General features: G+C 38.9%; 1 protein-coding gene across 1 annotated transcript; it reads right to left on the bottom strand.

Moving 5' to 3' along the window:
* Nucleotides 1-5,556: 5,556 nt before the first annotated feature.
* On the bottom strand, nt 5,557-17,178 carry LOC147218788 (cullin-3). The gene is made up of 16 exons (XM_086172668.1): nt 16,951-17,178; nt 13,856-14,053; nt 13,522-13,635; nt 11,367-11,527; nt 11,062-11,176; nt 10,744-10,972; nt 10,482-10,627; nt 10,186-10,362; nt 9,905-10,075; nt 9,454-9,561; nt 8,956-9,080; nt 7,567-7,663; nt 7,329-7,463; nt 6,974-7,160; nt 6,644-6,789; nt 5,557-6,455 (listed from the first exon to the last, which is right to left on the bottom strand). Exons 1-16 carry the CDS (start codon nt 17,008-17,010, stop codon nt 6,324-6,326), a joined length of 2,301 nt encoding a protein of 766 aa, XP_086028794.1. The 5' UTR covers nt 17,011-17,178; the 3' UTR covers nt 5,557-6,323.
* Nucleotides 17,179-18,207: the final 1,029 nt, after the last annotated feature.

Raw genomic sequence — 18,207 nt, 5'->3', positions numbered from 1 at the left:
ACCTCCAAAAGTTCTCTGATGACTGTACCATAGTCGGATATATCAGCGACGATGACAAGTACAGAGGATTCCAATATAGTTTTGTTTTGTGGCACTCGAATTTCCCCAATATGGTTGAATACAGTTTTATCTTATCTCCTGTATTATTTTAGTCCTGACAAGACTTAATGCTCAGTCAAAAGTCAGAAGTAGGAGGTCATAAGACAAACACACAAATCCAATTGATAGCATTAATTTATCTGTAATTGCTTCAAGTAATTTTAAATCGTCACACAATAGTGACCTATTTTGACATTTAAACAATTTGAATTGTCTGGTCTCCACTATGGACAAAGTGATCAAATATCTTTACATTTTTGCCATTTTTTCCCCATGATCTCTACCACTTTCACCTCCTCTGTTAAATACTCAGTTGACATCTGAGGCCTCAGGTCTTGTGTCTAAATCACTAAGAAAGTTTTAACAATTTCTCAGTTAGATCAGCAATTCAGGTTGATATAGAAGCTTTTAATGTCAAATGTAATTTATCAAGAACTTACTTTCATCTACCTTCTCCTGCCCCAATACTGTAAGTTAAGCACATCATACTGAATAACCAATTCTACTCATCTTAACAACAATGTTACTATAAATCATTATAATGGATCCTTTCACACAAATAATAACTCTAAAGTTTTTTAATTAATTATACATACATAGCTAATGCATGTACACTGGTGCATGCACAAGTGCCTGAATGTGTATCTATTGCAGAAACCATGACCTTTGATTGGCTCGATGGTGCAGCTCTGCTGCTCCCTAGTGTCCAGTAGCTGTACACAACAGACCAGGAGTCAGGAACTTTTTTGACTGGGAGAGCCATAAAAGCCAAATATTTCTAAATGTACTTCATTGAGAGCCTTGTAGTATTTTTAATGTATAAAGAATTAAATAGGTCTTACTTTTAATGCGACCGTGCTGCATGGATTTGTTCGAAGTGCCACTTTATATTTGACCTTCATCGATGCAATTTTATCATTGCATATTAGGCAAACCGCGGATCCAAATGCAAATTCCTCTGTCCATGCAGACTGGAACACACGGTAATCATCGTCTTTTTTTCTTTTCGCTATCTTTTCAGTTACAAGGGTTGATACGGATAAACTAGTTGGCTATCAAATAAAATGGATTTCTCCACCTTTACAATGACCCAGACATGCTCGGAAGCCATTGGTTCCTGACCCAACCAACCGATAATCCATGAAATTTATCTGCAAAAATAATTTCTGTTTACTTTAAAATGACACAATATTAGTAAGAAATATCACAAGTATTTTAAAATCAGTTCCAAACTGATTTTTTTTCCAACTCAAAATTATCTGGGAGCCATATGCCATCACCAGAAGAGCCATAGGTTCCCGACCACTGCAAGAATAAGAATAAGAACAACTTGAGAAGCATCAAGATTAGTCTGCCATTGAACAACCAAATTCTAATGATACATCAGCACATTATACTCATATTGAGAGTATCCATCCATCTTCTTCTGCACTCAGGGTCGCTGGAACCTATCTCAGCTGCCAATCAGGCGAGAGGCGAGGTACACCCTGGACTGGTGGCCAGTCAGTCGCAGGGGCACATATATAGAAAAATGACCATTCACGCACGCATGCAGGACAATTTTCCCAATTTTTTGACGAACATAACTTGGGGCAATTTTCAGCCTGTGGGAGGAAACTGGAGACCCCCACGCAGACTCCACATAGAATCGAACCAGGGTCTTTCTTGCTGGGAGGCTGAAGCGCTAACCAAGGGAGTGAGGACCAAGAAGTTGGAGAATTTTAGATACTTGGGGTCAAAAGTCCACGGCAGCGGAGCCTTTGCAGCCTTCTGCGTCAATTGTCCAATCACTTTTGGCCCATTGAAAAAGTGGAGGCCACATATTAAAGGACTGCAATTCCTAAACCCTTGCTCCAATTTAGATATGAATACTCCCAAATTACATCTGAGTGTGCACTTTAAGCCCATTTTGATTATATAATTGTATCCTGAACGTAGTCAGCCACAAATTGTGCAAGTTCTCCCACTTCAGATGAGAGGCCTGTCATTTTCATCATCAGTACACTTCAACTATGAGAGACAGAATGAGGAAAAAAACAAATCCAGAAAATCACATTGCCTGATTTTTAAAGAATTGATTTGCGAATAATGGTGGAAAACAAGTATTTGGTCAATAAAAAAGGTTCATCTAAATACTCTCTTAAATACCCTTTAATGGCAATGGCAGAGGTCAAATGTTTTCTGTAGGTCTTCTCAAGGTTTTCACACACTGTTGCTGGTATTTTGGCCCATTCCTCCATGCAGATCTCCTCTAGAGCAGCGATGTTTCGGGGCTGTTGCCGGGCAACATGGACTTACAACTCCCTCCAAAGATTTTCTATGGGGTTGAGATCTGGAGACTGGCTAGGCCACTCCAGGACCTTGAAATGCTTCTTACGAAGCCACTCCTTCATGTGTTTGGGATCATTGTCATACTGAAAGACCCAGCCACGATCCATCTTCACTGCCCTTGCTGACGGAAGGAGGTTTTCTCTCAGAATGTCACGATACATGGCCCTGTTTATTCTTTCCTTTGCACGAATCGGTCCTCCTGGTCCCTTTGTAGAAAAACAGCCCCAAAGCATGATGTTTCCGCCCCCATGCTTCACAGTAGGTATGATATTATTTGGATGCAACTCAGCATTTTTCTCCTCCAAACGAAAAGGTGAGTTTTTAACAAAAAGTTTTATTTTGGCTTTATCTGACCATAGGACATTTTCCCAATCCTCTTCTGGATCATCCAAATGCTCTCTAGCAAACATCAGTACTCCAGGATTTGAGTCCCTGGCAGCGTAGCGTGTTACTGATGCTAGCCTTTGTTACTTTGGTCCCAGTTCTCCGCAAGTCATCAGAAGGTCCCCCCATGTGGTTCTGGGATATTTGCTCTCCGTTCTTGTGATCATTTTGACCCCACGGGGTGAGAGCTTATGTGGAGCCCCATTAAGGAGATTATCAGTGGTCTCGTATATCTTCCATTTTCTAATAATTGCTCCCAAAGTTGGATTTCTTCACACCAAGCTGCTTAACTGTTGCACATTCAGTCTTCCCAGCCTGGTTTAGGTCTACAATTTTGTCTCTGGTGTCCTTTGACAGCTCTTTGGTCTTGACCATAGTGGAGTTTGGAGTGTGTGACTGATCGAGGTTGTGGAAAGGTGTCTTTTACACGGAGAACCAGTTTAAACAGGTGCCATTAATCCGGGTAACGTATGGAGGACAGAGGAGCCTCTGAAAGAAGAAGTTACAGGCCTGTGAGTGAGAGCCAGAAATCTTGCTTATTTGGTGGCTAAAAACTTCTTTTCCCAATTAATTCATTCAGAATCCTACAACTTGATTTCCTAGATTCTTTCCCCCCTTTCTGCCTCTCATAGTTGAAGTGCACCTATGATGAATATGACAGGCCTCTCATCTTTTTAAGTAGGAGAACTTGCACAATTGGTGGCTGACTAAATACTTTTTTGCCCCATTGTATATACACATCTATATATACACAGGGGGCAGAACAAGAATTTGATACACTGCTGATTTTTCTGCTTTTCCCACTTACAAAGCATGTAGAGGTCTGTAATTTTTATCATAGGTGTACTTCAACGGTGAGTGAAAAAATCTAGAACAATCCAGAAAATCACATCGTGTGATTTTTTTAAGTCATTCATGCAGATTTTATTGCATTACACAAGTATTCTATACATCAGAAAAACAGAACTTAATATTTGGTACAGAAACCTTTGTTGGCAATTACAGAGATCAAATGCTTCTTATAGTTTGTGACCAGGCTTGCATACACTGCAGCAGAGATTTTGGCCCACTCTTCCATACAGGTTTCCTCCACATCCTTCAGTATTCGGGGCAGTCGCTGGCCCATATGGACTTTCAGCTCTCACCAAGAATTTCTATTGGATTCGGGTCTGGAGACTGGCTAGGCCACTCCAGGACCTTGAGATACCTCTTACAGAGCCACTCCTTACTTGCCCTGGCTGTGCCTTTTGGGCCATTGCATGCAAGACATATGCTATCTTGAGCAAGGAGACCTTGTGTGTGATAATCCATGACGGTGTAGTGTGTTACTTACAGTCTTCTTTGAGACTGTGGTCCCAGCTCTCTTCAGGTCATTGACCAGGTCCAGTTGTGTAGTTCTGAGCAGATCCCTCACCTTCCTCATGATCATTGATGCCCCGGAGCTGAGATCTTGCATGGAGCCCGACACCGAGGGAGACCAGCCGTCACCTTGGACATCTAATAATTGAGCCAACAGTTGTTGCCTTCTCACTGAGCTGCTTGCCTATTTTCCTGTAGCCCACCCCAGCCTTGTGCAGGTCTAAAATTTTATCCCTGATGTCCTTACACGGCTCTCAGGTCTTGGTCATTGGGGAAAGGTTGGAGTTTGTTTGAGTGTGTGAACAGGTGTCTTTTATACAGGCAACGAGTTCAAACTGGCGAAGTTAATCCAGGTAATGAGTGGAGAACAGGACGGCTTCTTAAAGAAGACCTAATAGGTCTGTGATAGCCACAATTTTTACTGGTTGGTAGCTGATCAAATACTTATGTCATGCAAAAAATGCAAATAATCATTTAAAAATCATGTGATTTTCTGGAGTTTTGTTTTTGATTCCATCACTCAAAGTGTACTACCTATGATAGGTGCTAATAGAATTTATTTTTAAGAGTACCTATGATGCAGTGAATCAAATACTTGTTTGTTCTCCCAAGTGTATGAATGTATATATATATACATATGTGAATAAATAAAATCAAAATATGTTGGGGAAAAACTAACCTGTTTAAGATTGTTGAGACCACAGCCAGGTTCCACGTTCAACGTCAAGTTCAAGGTAATCCTTCAATAAGTTCCGCGGTGGCAAAATTCACATTATATTATTTATAGATTTTTAGAGAGAAATTACTAAAAAAGTATCTTCAGTATTTTACCAAGTGCCTGCAGCTGAGGATTATACCTACCGGGGTTTTAAAATACCAATCTCTGTGCAAATGGCTTTTTTGCAACGTATTAGGACCATATGTAGTCACCATACATGTGAAGTGTTCATTACCCAAATCCAATTGCAGCGGGCAGAAATATCTTATCTGATGAGCCTGAAGTTTGTCAAGCTGAAGGGTGATCGTCGTCTTTCTCTTTACATTTCACTTTCACAAAAAACACTTACTTCTGTGCTATCTGATAATGAAAAAAAATTTATACACACTGCAGAGGCACACTTTGTACATATACCTAAGAATGTCATTGATATTACCTAAGGGCAACATTGGTGGTGGGAAATAGGACGTCTGAAAGAATCAGTTAAAAAAGAAAGTCATTGATGTAAGTCAGAGCCTCTGATCCCAGCAAAGGGTGAATATAAAGTTAAAACACTAAGCAATTAAATATATCAGGAGTGTGTGACAGTCTTGCTAGGCATTAATGGATATTCAATTCTTTTTTTGTATCTTAAATATGTAGAAACAACAGCTAGATAACATGTCTGTGAAAAACTACAGAGCATCAACACTCAATTTTATTTGTTTTGTAACAATCCACATTTGTTGTTTTTCTAATAATTTTATTATTTTTGTACAGCATTGAAACAAAAAAAATAATGTGGAGCATTCACATTTTTCCCAAGGGATTCTCTGTATGTTTGATCTCTACAAGGGTAAAACAGTGAAAAGCTTGAAGCTGGATCAATTCATGTTAAAACTCACAAGGAATATGAAGACTGGGGCCTGAAGTGTAGATCAGATGTGTGTTGCTTTCTGTGGAGCTATTTAATTCCTTATTTCTGCATCTGTACCAGTGTTGTAGTGCCACAGTTCAGGATGATTATCACTCCTGACCTACTCTGGAATGAGAAGAGAGGACTTGAACGTGAGTGTTGAGTCCAAACGTGAGTCCAAACACAAAAAGAGAAAAAAGTTACTACTTCTGTAATAGGTATGATTAAGTTCCTGCAATGTCAGGTGTGTATGTACCCCCTGTGGTTGAATGCAGATTTAACTGCAGGCCTCCTTACTTTAATTTTACATTATTGGGGGGAGTTGTTCTCGGTTTAAAAACAAAGAAACCAAGAACTCAATTCAGAGTTGACTACAACGCTGGCTTGTATTGTTTTGTAAAGAGCAATGACTGAGGCTCCCTTGAAAAGAAACTTCCGGTCCATGCAAAACAAGAGTCCAAAAAATAAAAGAAAAAGAGAAAAAAAAACAAATCCCATTCCCCCCTTCCAGTCTCTTCCTCTTCACAACAGTTCTGTCTATGCAACATAGGTGTACACTTTACGATCCTCTGGCGTCCTCGCCAAGTATTCTCTTTCTATTAGTCCTTCAATGCGCTTTTTAATAACCACAGGACTGGGAAGAAAACGTGCCCGGAGCTGCTGAGTCACCTGAGAACAAATGCCACAAAGTGGAGGAAAAAAAAAGTACATTTTCATCATTAAAAAATATATTCTGCGACTGACCCATTCAGCAAATGTATATTACCATAGAATACGGGTACATTTTGACATCAACAACTAGTGAGGGTGTGAAATCGTTGCATGTGATACTTTGCATTTTCACATGGGCGTCTCACCTCTGCAACCAGGACATTGTGCTGCATCTTTTTCCTCGATTTCATGATTCTCACAATTGCCGCTTCTATCTCATGCTTCCTGTCATCATCCACCTTCTGCCGTGTTTCTTTCCTTTCAGGATCTGATTCCCCTTGTTTAGCAGCAACTGCAATAGCATGACACGCATGATTTGACATTACTCAGGTTTTACAGAATAGAATGTGCCCTCAATCGTTGAAGCAATATACCAGATCTTATGTCACCTTTCACGTTGTAAATATTCCCTCAAGTTTGCAATAAAAATGTAAAAAAAAACAGGCCGAAAATTGTGACTCTTGTTTGTTACATACCGGTCTGTATTTTAACTCGGTGCAGTTTGGAAGTAAACTGATCATTGACTGTAAACACATGGCCATTTTCAATCTCCTTGGACTTCGGCTCTTTGGTGAGAACTCTTTGCGTAGGCTTCCCACAGGCCAAAGACTGCAGCGCTCTCACTAACTCTCGTTCAGGAATATCTGTTTCTTGCTGGATCTCCTACAGCAGGGACAGATCAGTTAATGAGGTCAGAAAATGTGATGGTCATTATCAAACATTGTGGGCCTGCAAATTGTACTGAAAAATATTGAGGACAGGGAGGCTTTATCATAACATAGAATCGGTTTGAAGTAGAACAAGTGAAGGAGTGAAGTATTTTGTCCTTACCTCAAAAGTGCACTTTTCTCTATTGTTGAAGAGCATCAGTATGGTCATCTGGAAGGTGGAGACCTGCAGTATGTGCTTCCGGGTGTTGGAGCCTGTCACCTGGGCTCCTCCCACACCCAACTCAGAACCATCCTCCTGAGGACCAAGTTGAAATGAAGATCAAGCAAAATATAAGGAGACCATCGGAGGTAAAAGTATAAAAAGCTAACAATAAGAAAGGGTACAATTTTATGTTTACCTTTTTAACAGCTCCATAAAATGTTGCATTAAGGTCTGCACTACCCATGTGATGCTGCAGTGTGAGTTGTCTACCGCTATGTTTAGCAAGGTAAAACCTGCAAAAGAAATTACAGGAATTACAGGGATTTCAAGATCCAGTAGAGCCAGTTAACAGGCAACATTGTTATTCACGCACTTTACAGATCCCTTTTATCCAATTGCATGTATACTTCCACAATTATGGATCGCTATGTGTGGACTCAAAGAGTTTCCATCTCAACTGAAATTTCCTGAAAGGAGGTCAGTTTGTTTCAGTGTAACAAATCTAGACAAAATACAATTTTGCCACAAAAAGAGAAACTCTTGAAACCCTTTTTAATATGACCCACGGCCTGTTTGTAGTTATCTGAATTTCCAAATGACTAACAGAAAGCAGAGCTTTGATGCCTTTCTTATGTGGAGCCATCTTATACTTTGGGTTTTAGGAGCAGATTGCTGATCTATGTTGAGAACAGGACTAAAGAATCTCTTAAATATTCATAGTTGTGCTGCCTTTGTCTTGTTTTTTTCCAAAATCCAATACTTATGCTGTGACATGCCCAAACTGCAGGGGGCTCTATGCCAATTGATTCTCTCTTCCCTTCTGTCTGCAATTCTTTCTGCCTTCTGTGCTGAGGTACAGATTTGGTATTGTAGCCACCCTGTTTCAAATCGAAAACTAATGATGATGATGATAATAACAGCCATTACTATTATCATCAAGGCATTATTCAAATTTTGACAATTAAAAATGGTCTATTGATGTTAAATCTCCTGAAACTGTAGCACTATATCTCGAAGTTCGCCCTGTCGCTTTTTCTCCTCCTGTGATCCTTCTTTTACCAGGTCTTTATAGCTGGGAAGGAATCATATGACTTTTTCTCCCAAGTTTACATGGTTGGTCACATGTTTACAGGAGGTCACATGATCAATTTTCCCCAAAGTATCAATGGTTGAGAAGTCACATGGCTGAAAATGTCAACGATAGCTCCTTCTACGTTCTCGGACCCCTATAACCTTTGTACTACCTACACACCGTAAAACTTTTTAAAGTTTAAATGTAAAAACATTTCTTCCAATCTATCCTCGATGAATACCCGATGTACCACCTTGGCAAAGACTTGAGTCAGGGTGAAGTTTTTAGATGTAATGCGGACATTCACATCCATCCAGGCAGACGAATCCGTTTTCAAGAAGGTTTTCCTGAAGTTTCATTCAATAGGTGAAACTTTTTTATATTACAACTTAAATCCAGGGAATGAGGGCAGAGGTTGCTGTACCTTATGAAGGCTCAAATGGCCTTTGCGGCACATTTAATTTGGCATTTTGAGTGATAAAATAGAAAGCAGAGTACAGAACAGAGAAGTACCTTCTGAAGACCTCAAAGGCATGCCTAGGAGACGGCGGAATGGTACACTTGGGTGTAGCAGACTGTGTTGGCCAGTAACCAGTTGTCAGGACTCGTACCGTCAGGTCCACGCCGCTTAGAGATGCCTAAAATAGATGTTGCAAACCTATATAGATGTACATCTACTTATCCAAGCATACAATATTAATGGTCTACCATGACTGACCAGTGTCTGCTGCATAGCTCTTATCAAGGAGACCACTATCAAGTATGTGTGAAATCCCTTCTCAGAACTGTGCTGTGCTGCTTTTCAGCAGTAATTTTGGACAATCAATGTTGCACTAATTATCAAAATTTGATGCAGGGTTTTTGTACCGCTGTTTTTGTGGTCCGCATTTCATTAAGAATATTCTCAATTTGGAACTGCTATTATCAAGTCATTTATCCCTCCAGTACTAATAACAATGTTATTGTAATGTAATAATGTTCACCAGTTAATCTGACCAGTTATTTCCTTACCGATGTTGACTGTATATGTTGCCTGAACTCATCCATGGTAGTGTTGGAGATGCTCATGTCTCTAAACATCCCTTCCAGTTTTGAGGTGAACTGACAACCACATTCTGTCTGTAAAGGAGAAAGAAAATAATGAGTAAAATCTGATGACAATGTTTTAAAAAGTTGGAGGTAACGCTCTGCGTGTGTACGCAGTAGTCCATAGAGTTGATGGGAAAAGTCTTTTCTCTCCATCTTTTGTCTTCAAAGCCTTTCCTTGATGCTCTGCACTGTGACTTGGGCAAAAGTAAGTTTAAGACACAGTCTTATAGTATAGTGTTTATGCCTGGCATCTAAAGTCTACCTAAATCAGCTATAAACTGAAACAACACATATACCTGACAACAAGACAGTATGAACAGAGCTCAAGATATCATGAGGGAACATATGTATTTCTCCCTCAACATTCTTTTACCTTGAGCTTGGAGATCATGTTCTTCTCAGAGTCATCTGAGACACTCTTGTTGCTGAGCAGCCTTCGGCCCAGATGCTGCTTGTAGTACCTTTCAAATACATCCTTTTCTTGCATGAACCTAAACAACACCATCGCCTTGTCAAGGATGGATTCAACCTCCTGTTCTGTCAACTTAAGTGAAATAAATAAATAAGGAGGGAAAAAACAAGTCAATACACTGCCAAAAAGTATACTGGAGACTTGGCATAAAATATTTTGATACTCTGCAAGCAGCCACTTACCCCTTTAACCCCCTTTTTGAGTTTATCGTCAATAAAGAGAGATAGGTACTCTGGTGAGCGGGAGTTGAGGTTCAGGAAATACTCAAAGTCTCCAGCTATAGTTTGTTTAAATAGCCTGTCATTATTAAAAGACTCCAAGAGGAAACGATCAAATCTGGTCTTCAGGTCCAGCAAGCCCTGTTAAGGAGAAAATCAAATGATTAATCAGGCGTGAGACATCTGTCACCTTGACCACTAAGCAGCAGAAAGAATTATTGTCAAGTTATATTTTGAGATGCGACGCTGAACCAGCATACCTGGATATAGTCCACAGGATTCTTGCCCTCTCCTTCTTCCGACACTAGAGCCTTACCCTGTTCTCTCAAGTAAGAACTCATACACTCACACATTGTTTTCAGGCCATTTGGCACTCGACTAAAGAGCTTGTACATGCATGCCAGGTCTGAGAGAAGAAACATTGGAAAAAGAAACAAATAAGGCGGTCAATACCATGTAAAAAAACTTTGGTTTGGTTTTAGAATTAAATGCAAAGTTAAGCATCTGAGGACAAGCATTTACCTTCTGTCTTGCCATTCTTTAGCATGTGAACAAGGCCAGAGTTCTCCATCTCTACAATAGTCTTCATGTGTTTGGAAATTAGCTCCCTTTCAACCACCTTGACAATGGGCTCCTCTGTGGACTTGTCCAGGCAGTGCATTACTCGTTCAATCTCTTCATTGATTCTGGCCTCTACCTTCTTAATGTAGACGCTGGCACTGTTTTCAGCAAGGAACTTTTGGCTTTCCATCTGGGTGATTACATCAAAAGTTCTTTTATTATGAGGAATGTTTTATAAAAAAAGAAACAAACAAAACCTTAAATCTCCTAAATACTTACCTGGAAGAATTCAGCAGACATATCCAGGAAAGGACCCTCAAAGTCTTCCTCATATACAGACCTGCCATCCAGGCCAAGAATCATCAGCATCTGGCAGGCATTTCTGATGGCCCCCCTGCAATTTTGGAAAGCATTAAAAGTAGGAGGTAATATTGTTTTTTGTCCATTCAGAATAAAACCTCTGTATATGACCACCACCTCTTCCTTAAAGAAAATGCAATTTATCCCACTGGTCAATCAGCAGACTATCCATTTCTGCATTCTGATGTTTTACTTCATTGAAGTTGAGAAATATTCTTCCATACCTGTCTACAACCTCCCCCTTCCTCTCTCGGGCAATCATGTCCAGTAGCGTCTGCCGGAGATGATCTCGTATGCAGCCGTATCGCACAACCTGGTCTCGGAATATGATGAGGCCAAGGTTGTACACATTCTCCACATTGTTTTGTTGAACATAGACACGGTCCTGGAAACATCAAGAAATGGGCTGAAAGAATATCTCAAGTGTTGTGGTCCAACAGCGTTTCAGGGTTTCGAGCATTAAGACATTTCAAAGGCAAAAGAATACAATTAATTATTGTATCTTTTCCCAACATATGTCATATGTTATGGATACTCTTAAGGATGAAAATAACATTATTGTATCTTATGTGATTCAATGTGAAAATAAAAAATTAAATTAAAAAAAAAAAATGTGGGAGGGGTGAACCCTATTTAATAGGGCTGCAAGTGCCAGGCGTTCCTTTAGTTTACACTGTACAAATAAACTGAAAAGAATTTCTACAGCACTAACAGTGGCAGAATAAATGACCATGGCCTGACTTATTATGGGTATGACATTTTATTTTGGCATTCATATTGTATAGGGCTTTGGGTGACAGTCAATGAAGTGATTGGACAATTTTTAACTCCAACATAAACAATTACACGGTCAATTGTTTTAACATAAAATATTTCTTCAGATATAATGACGTATATCAATAGAGCTACGATCCACCCATGCTTTTGGTCATGCCCTTGAGTTTCAGTTCATAAGATTATAGGAGTGTTTTCCCACAAGGATATTATGAGCATATCTGTGGCCACTTTTTCTTTTTATTGTTTTTATTTATCTATTTATTTAATTTCAAAACATGCTGTGTGCTGGAAATTGGGTTCTTAAAAAGGACCTGAAAATCCAACCGGAGCCAACTGGCAAAACTGAGCTGAATCCCAAGGCCATGGCATAACATCATCACAGCCAAACAGGGTCCTGAGCCCCTCTCCTAGCCGAGCATTTTGCAGTTACTTGTGAGAAATTTCTAATAGGATTGTCCGTGATGCATTTCGTGCAACTTAAAATAGTATGCTTTTTTAATCACCATCTCTGATTGTTAATACTAGCAGGGAGCACCTATGATAAATATTAAAGCAGCTAAAGTTTTTTAGCAGAAAACCAGGCGTTCTGTGGTAATGCTAGAAATCACACAGAACTAGCAACAGCTAAATGAATATTGATAGTTTTGACTACAAGATTCCTGAAACACAGTTGACTATACCTCCCTAAAATTGCCTATGAAATAATGACTTGATTATTTTCAAAACCAGCAATCCTTTCCATTCAATACTGCTCATACCATTACATTACATTTCTATGTGCCAATAGACTGGCACATAATCAATCGGTCATCGTGAGACAGACTGACCATTCCCTGAAAGGTTCTTGAACTTAACTGTTTGACTGGTCAATCCCTATAAATAGTTTTGCATTTATTTGCTCAACAAAGTAACCAAAAAACAAATAAATAATACTACCTCATTGTTAAGATGTTGTGCTTGTGCAATGTTTGCAACACAAAGTCAAATGTTCAAGGTAAAAGACAAGCAGGAAACTAGAGAGTCTGAAACAAAAGAACCCCAGGAGAGCTATGTATCCTCTGGAATACATACAGCATTGTTAAACCTGCCCAACAACACTTTGAATTTGCTGCAGGCTACACTAAATCAACTAGACCTGCCAGTTATCTACCAAAACAAACAAATACAGCAACAGAGGCTCTTTGTTTGGACCACAAATAAAAGAGCACCTTACAATCAAAGTCCAGAATGTGAAGGGGAATGAGAGCTGGCTAGATTCAGATGCAAAGCTTATTTTAGAAATAGCACAAATTACTCATGACCAAAAACAAGCAAACTGATACACTTGCCCACCAACAAAACACAAGGGTTAACTTTAATACTAATTATATAAAAATAGTTTTAAGCCCCAAAATAACAAGCCCTGGCTTGTTGGTTCAAGAGTTTGTACAAAATCTTCAACCAGTCTCTCTGTTAATATTTATGCCCATATTTGCTAATACTGTAATTGTTATGCCTCTGTGACAAAAGAATTTCCTCTATGGGGATCAATAAAGTATATCTTATCTTATCTAATCTAAACTAGATGTTACACAAGATTCAAGAACACAACAGTCTGCCTACCATGTACATGAGAATGTCTCTTATCATAACCATGGCGGTTTGATGATCATTCCAGGCCTGATTCAGTGTTTGCAGAAAGTTGTTATTTAGAGAGTTTAGGACATCTTCTCGCACCTGTAATTCAAAGATGATTGAAAATTATTAAGGTTTGGTAAATATCAGGACAAAGTATTTGAAGTATAGTTGTTCATTTTAAAATCATGACTGGAAATTCCCAAGAAATAAACAGTAAAAATGGCTTAACGTAAATAGATTACTTATCATTTTGAGGGGGAAAGTATAATTTACTATTAGGTAAACAACAGATGCATAAACAAGTAATATGTTTTCTTACTTTGTTGATGAGATGCTCTGTGACAACCTCCCTTAGACCCGTGTACAGCTTCTCCCCATGCTTGTGTAGCACCATCGTGTAGGCGTTCCTGTACAGCTCCTCAAAGCTAAGACCACTGTTATTCTTCCTTTGTATCTCCTGGATGGCATTCTTCAGAAGGTCCCAGATGTTATTCACATACTTTTCATCCATTGTCATCTAAAGAAGGGCAAAAACCCCATATTTTCCTCATTGCTAATTCTACATGGCAGTGGAAAGTGATGTCAAGGCAAATATAACTTTTAGTATCATTGTTTTATATACCACTAATACTTGTGAGACAGCGCTATGCACATAAGCCACCAATTATATACACTATAGATTGTTAAGGGCTGGTTGCACTTGTGCTTAGGACTGTGTACATATGTGGACGACAATGAAAAATGTTCAATATAATTCAAAGATTAATTTTGGCAGTTGAGCTCCACGAAGCACGAAAAGTCTGGGTTGCATTGTCGGGGAGACCTTTTCAGAGGATGCGTTTTGATAAACAACCTTCACAGACATGCATAACAGAGAATAGTGACAAAATGGAAGCCTAACAGACTTAACAGCAATAATGTATCAAAATGACAATATTAAAAACTATATTCAAAAATAATTTCTGGTAGAAAACAATATGACACAACAGTCAAAATTCTGTCTGAGACAGAAAAAAATAAAACAAACCAATGGCACATTGGTTTGCAGTAAACATCTTATATTATGAATGTTAAGCTATAGTTATAGAAGACATTTTTGCACTTGGGAAACAGCCAGAAAGACATCACAATAGGATAAAGTGCACAAGGGTAATGCTACTGTAGTAACCATCCAAACACTAACAATGAGCACTCAAATTTGTATTATAAACCCTGTGTTTTCAATGGTTGGTAACTTGTGAACACTGAGCATGCATAATATTGCAAGACAAGCAAGTGACTCTTTTCGTCAAATATCATGGTAAAAAGCATTTTGTCCAGCAAATGCATTTAAAAGCATGGAAGGCAAGACTACATTTGTTATATTTTGTTTAGTATGTGTTCTACATGGCTGAACAACCACTTATGCCCATAAAATAGTGTTATTGTATGTATTTTCACTGGTTCAAGAACTTACAATGTAGTCATTAAAAGGCAAGACTGTTCTACTAATTGAAACCTTGAAAAAAGTAATAATCAGGTATTAGCCATGTGTGACCGGTCCACATTTCATTAAGTCTCAATGTCTATCCCAAAAGGTACTTTCAATTGGTGATTACAAACTGCTTACTCCATTTTGGCCTAATGCTATCTTACATCAGAGTAATCATCTCAGCATGCTGGACTTGACTAAAATTAGGCACATGAATGGAATTGGTAACGAAAAATAATCCCTGAACAAAACTGGACAAATCCCTGGACTGAGATCATCAAACAAAATACATTTCTCATTTATAGGGGGGCACACAATTGTCATGCTGCCACCTTTGACAGGACAGTAAAACAAAACAAAAAAAAATTTTAAATGCCTGTTTTTGATGTACGACAATGAAAAAAAAAAAGACAGCAACATCAGAATCATTTTACGTTAAATATAATTGATTACTTTTTTCCAATTAAAACATGTTTTGAGATGTATCAGTTATATGTTGTGACTGCATCTTCCAGTGACCCACAAGGGTAAGAGCAGGCATAATAATGTCAATTCTACCAGAGATAAGACTTGACATGTCCTTGACTTGAGATGGATAGAAAAGAAAGTGGATATTGCAGCATCAATGAGATAGCAAAAAAGGGAATGAAGAAAATTCACTATCATACACTGCAAATCATTATGTGAGAAGCAATAGTGCAATAGCAATTGGGTAGCCCACAAGCACAGGTTGAGCAGTTCAGCACTAAGAAAATTTGCAGTATCTGCCAAATATCCATGGTGCAGGGTTAAGTTTCTTGCCAGCATTATTGTTGAGGGATATCTATCCTTATTTTACTTATGTTTTCTCTAGATCTGCTTTTATTGTGATATTATTATGAGGAGAGGTGTCTATGTTTCTGAATCTGAAATGGTTCACAATATAATTGGTTTAATTGCCTGTAGTTTTATTTGCTCAGTTATATTAGGTAAGTGAATCAAACTGGAATTCCTCACTGTATCTCATGTGTCTTGACACATTCAGCCTTTCTTTAAAATGTAATCAAGCCACATATACGTCCAGCAAGGTGTAGTGGAAACATTAGTCGCCTCTGGAAACACCTCCTCCCACCCCGCCTGAAAATACTACTTGTTGTGGAATGTTGAATGACTCAACTGAAAAAATAAAATTAAACAATAGCAACAATGATCCAATCACCTACACCACTGGGGAAAACCATTAATTTGAGTTACAGACGCACAACCACGGTTAGAAAGACAGGGCGTTGAAAGCAATTCAACTGAAAATGATATGCCTTTAATTCAAAGATAAGGGCTATTCAGTTGTGAATGCGCTAATCGACAGTTTTCAGTGGACTTTAACGAAAACACATTTTGACCGTAGCACTGATTGTTGTAGTTGTCAAAATTGCTCAAGTTGAATAGAGCGTGTACACTGCAACTCATAATGTTCGACCCATCATGCATTATTCTCGAAGAAAGCACAACGTTCTCATACTGAAAAAGCACACACTCTAAACACCCAGCAATGAAAAATCGGACAATGTACCATTTAACATAGTCTAAATACCGTCACACGTTATCTTTACTAAAGGTTTGATTGAAAGTTAACTGAAATGTCACGGCCTGTTACGAAAGCTAATACTAGCTGCTAAACGCTAGTCAAATATTGTGGGAGTCGTCTTACATATGCTAACATTAGCTAATGTCAAGGAGGATTGTATTTTCAAACCGAAAGGGTACAAGGGTCTCGAGAAATAGGAGAGGCAATATAGCAAATATGGTGCGGGGACTGTTCCCCCCCAACTAGAGGTTTCTGTGCACTTTCGTGTTTTTCTCATTTGATTAGCTCGCTAGTATATGCTAGCACGCAGAGCTGTCATCCACGGTGCTCGAGTCTCACAGCTGGCGATTCACTGCTCACAGAGCCGGTAAACACTTACAGGAAAGGCTCGTATCCTCATCTTGGTGTCCTTCTTGGTGCCGCCTTTTAGGTTGGACATGATTAGATTGAACGACTGTCGCTTCCAAGTTAACTTAAAGACTACATGAAATGCGACTGCTTGTTTTCTTTCTACGCCAATAAAACGGCAGGGATACTCGATCACGTCCCCTGTGGGAATTAGGTCGGTCTAAATGCCTGTTGTTGTCACCTCAGTCGCTCACTGCTCAGTGTTTTTGTGCTAATGTTAGCTTGTGTGCAATGATGGCGGACGGTTGTACTACACTGCGCAATGGAGAAATCTCGCGAGAATGAAGTAGCCTCGGTAGCAGGTGCATCCCAACATCTGATATTACAGTTTCCTGAGATTATTTTAATGGTGAGAGGTTTCGAATATTATCTCGAAATAGTATAAGGTAATACTGGTGCAGTGAAAAATGTGAGTCATCTCAAAATTTCGATTAGAAATTTGACGCCTGGTGTTCTTCAATATGTAAAAAGTCTGCATATCTACATGTTCTGGAATTTCCACGGAGTGAAATAAATAAGATGGCGTTTTTAAGAAATGCATCTTTGTCCTGAAAATAAAAACACACCACACATTTATAAGTGTAATTTAGTATTTTTAATATACATGTCTGGGGTGGAATTTTAGCAATATTCAAGCTGAACTACCCCTTTGCTCAGCAACAGATACATAATATTTTCTATAACCTGTTAGCCATATATGTTTAGCCTTTTGGTCGGGGCAACAGCCAACAAAGGAATGTAACATACAAACATTTGTGATATTAGTTTGTTTGGAAGAGATGGGCATTGCCGCAGACTGACTTTTTTTGAAAACTTTGTTTTCTTTTATGGTTTTTCTGCTGCATATCACTTGAGCTGTATCTTTACAAATAACTTTCTATCAACCTATTGTTTGCATATCAATAGAGGCGTGGGTCTTTGCATGTAAAGTAGAATGAGTGGGTATATGTCATGGTGCCCCACACTCAATTATTCTAGGCCCAAATGACCATTCCATTCTGAGTTTGCAGTTTTCTAAGTCACAGTCACTAGTTATTCTTTAATGTGCCAAGTGTCAATCCTGCACCTCAAAGTGTTTATCTCTTTCAATCCACTAAATGACAACACTGCAAGAGAGAAAAAAATGAAATGTGATTCATGTGAGGTTGTTGACACAAGATAACTAGGATTAATTTCGGCATATCCCACTAGAATATAACCCCAGCACTGACTTAATACTGCAAAATTC

This window comes from Fistularia commersonii, chromosome 25, assembly GCF_037954325.1.
Source record: "Fistularia commersonii isolate RoL2024-O1a breed Wild chromosome 25, RoL_Fcom_v1.0, whole genome shotgun sequence".
NCBI lineage: Eukaryota > Metazoa > Chordata > Actinopteri > Syngnathiformes > Fistulariidae > Fistularia > Fistularia commersonii.
This window is presented reverse-complemented; position numbering and strand designations above follow the sequence as displayed.

Excerpts from the sequence above, each read along its gene's own strand:
- LOC147218788 (XM_086172668.1), bottom strand. The coding sequence starts at position 17,010 with ATGTCCAACCTAAAAGGCGGCACCAAGAAGGACACCAAGATGAGGATA. Across the intron at positions 11,528-13,521 it reads GAGACATTCTCATGTACATG|GACCGTGTCTATGTTCAACA; the intron begins GTAGGCAGACTG and ends TGATGTTTCCAG. Across the intron at positions 7,464-7,566 it reads TTTATGGAGCTGTTAAAAAG|GAGGATGGTTCTGAGTTGGG; the intron begins GTAAACATAAAA and ends CTTGGTCCTCAG.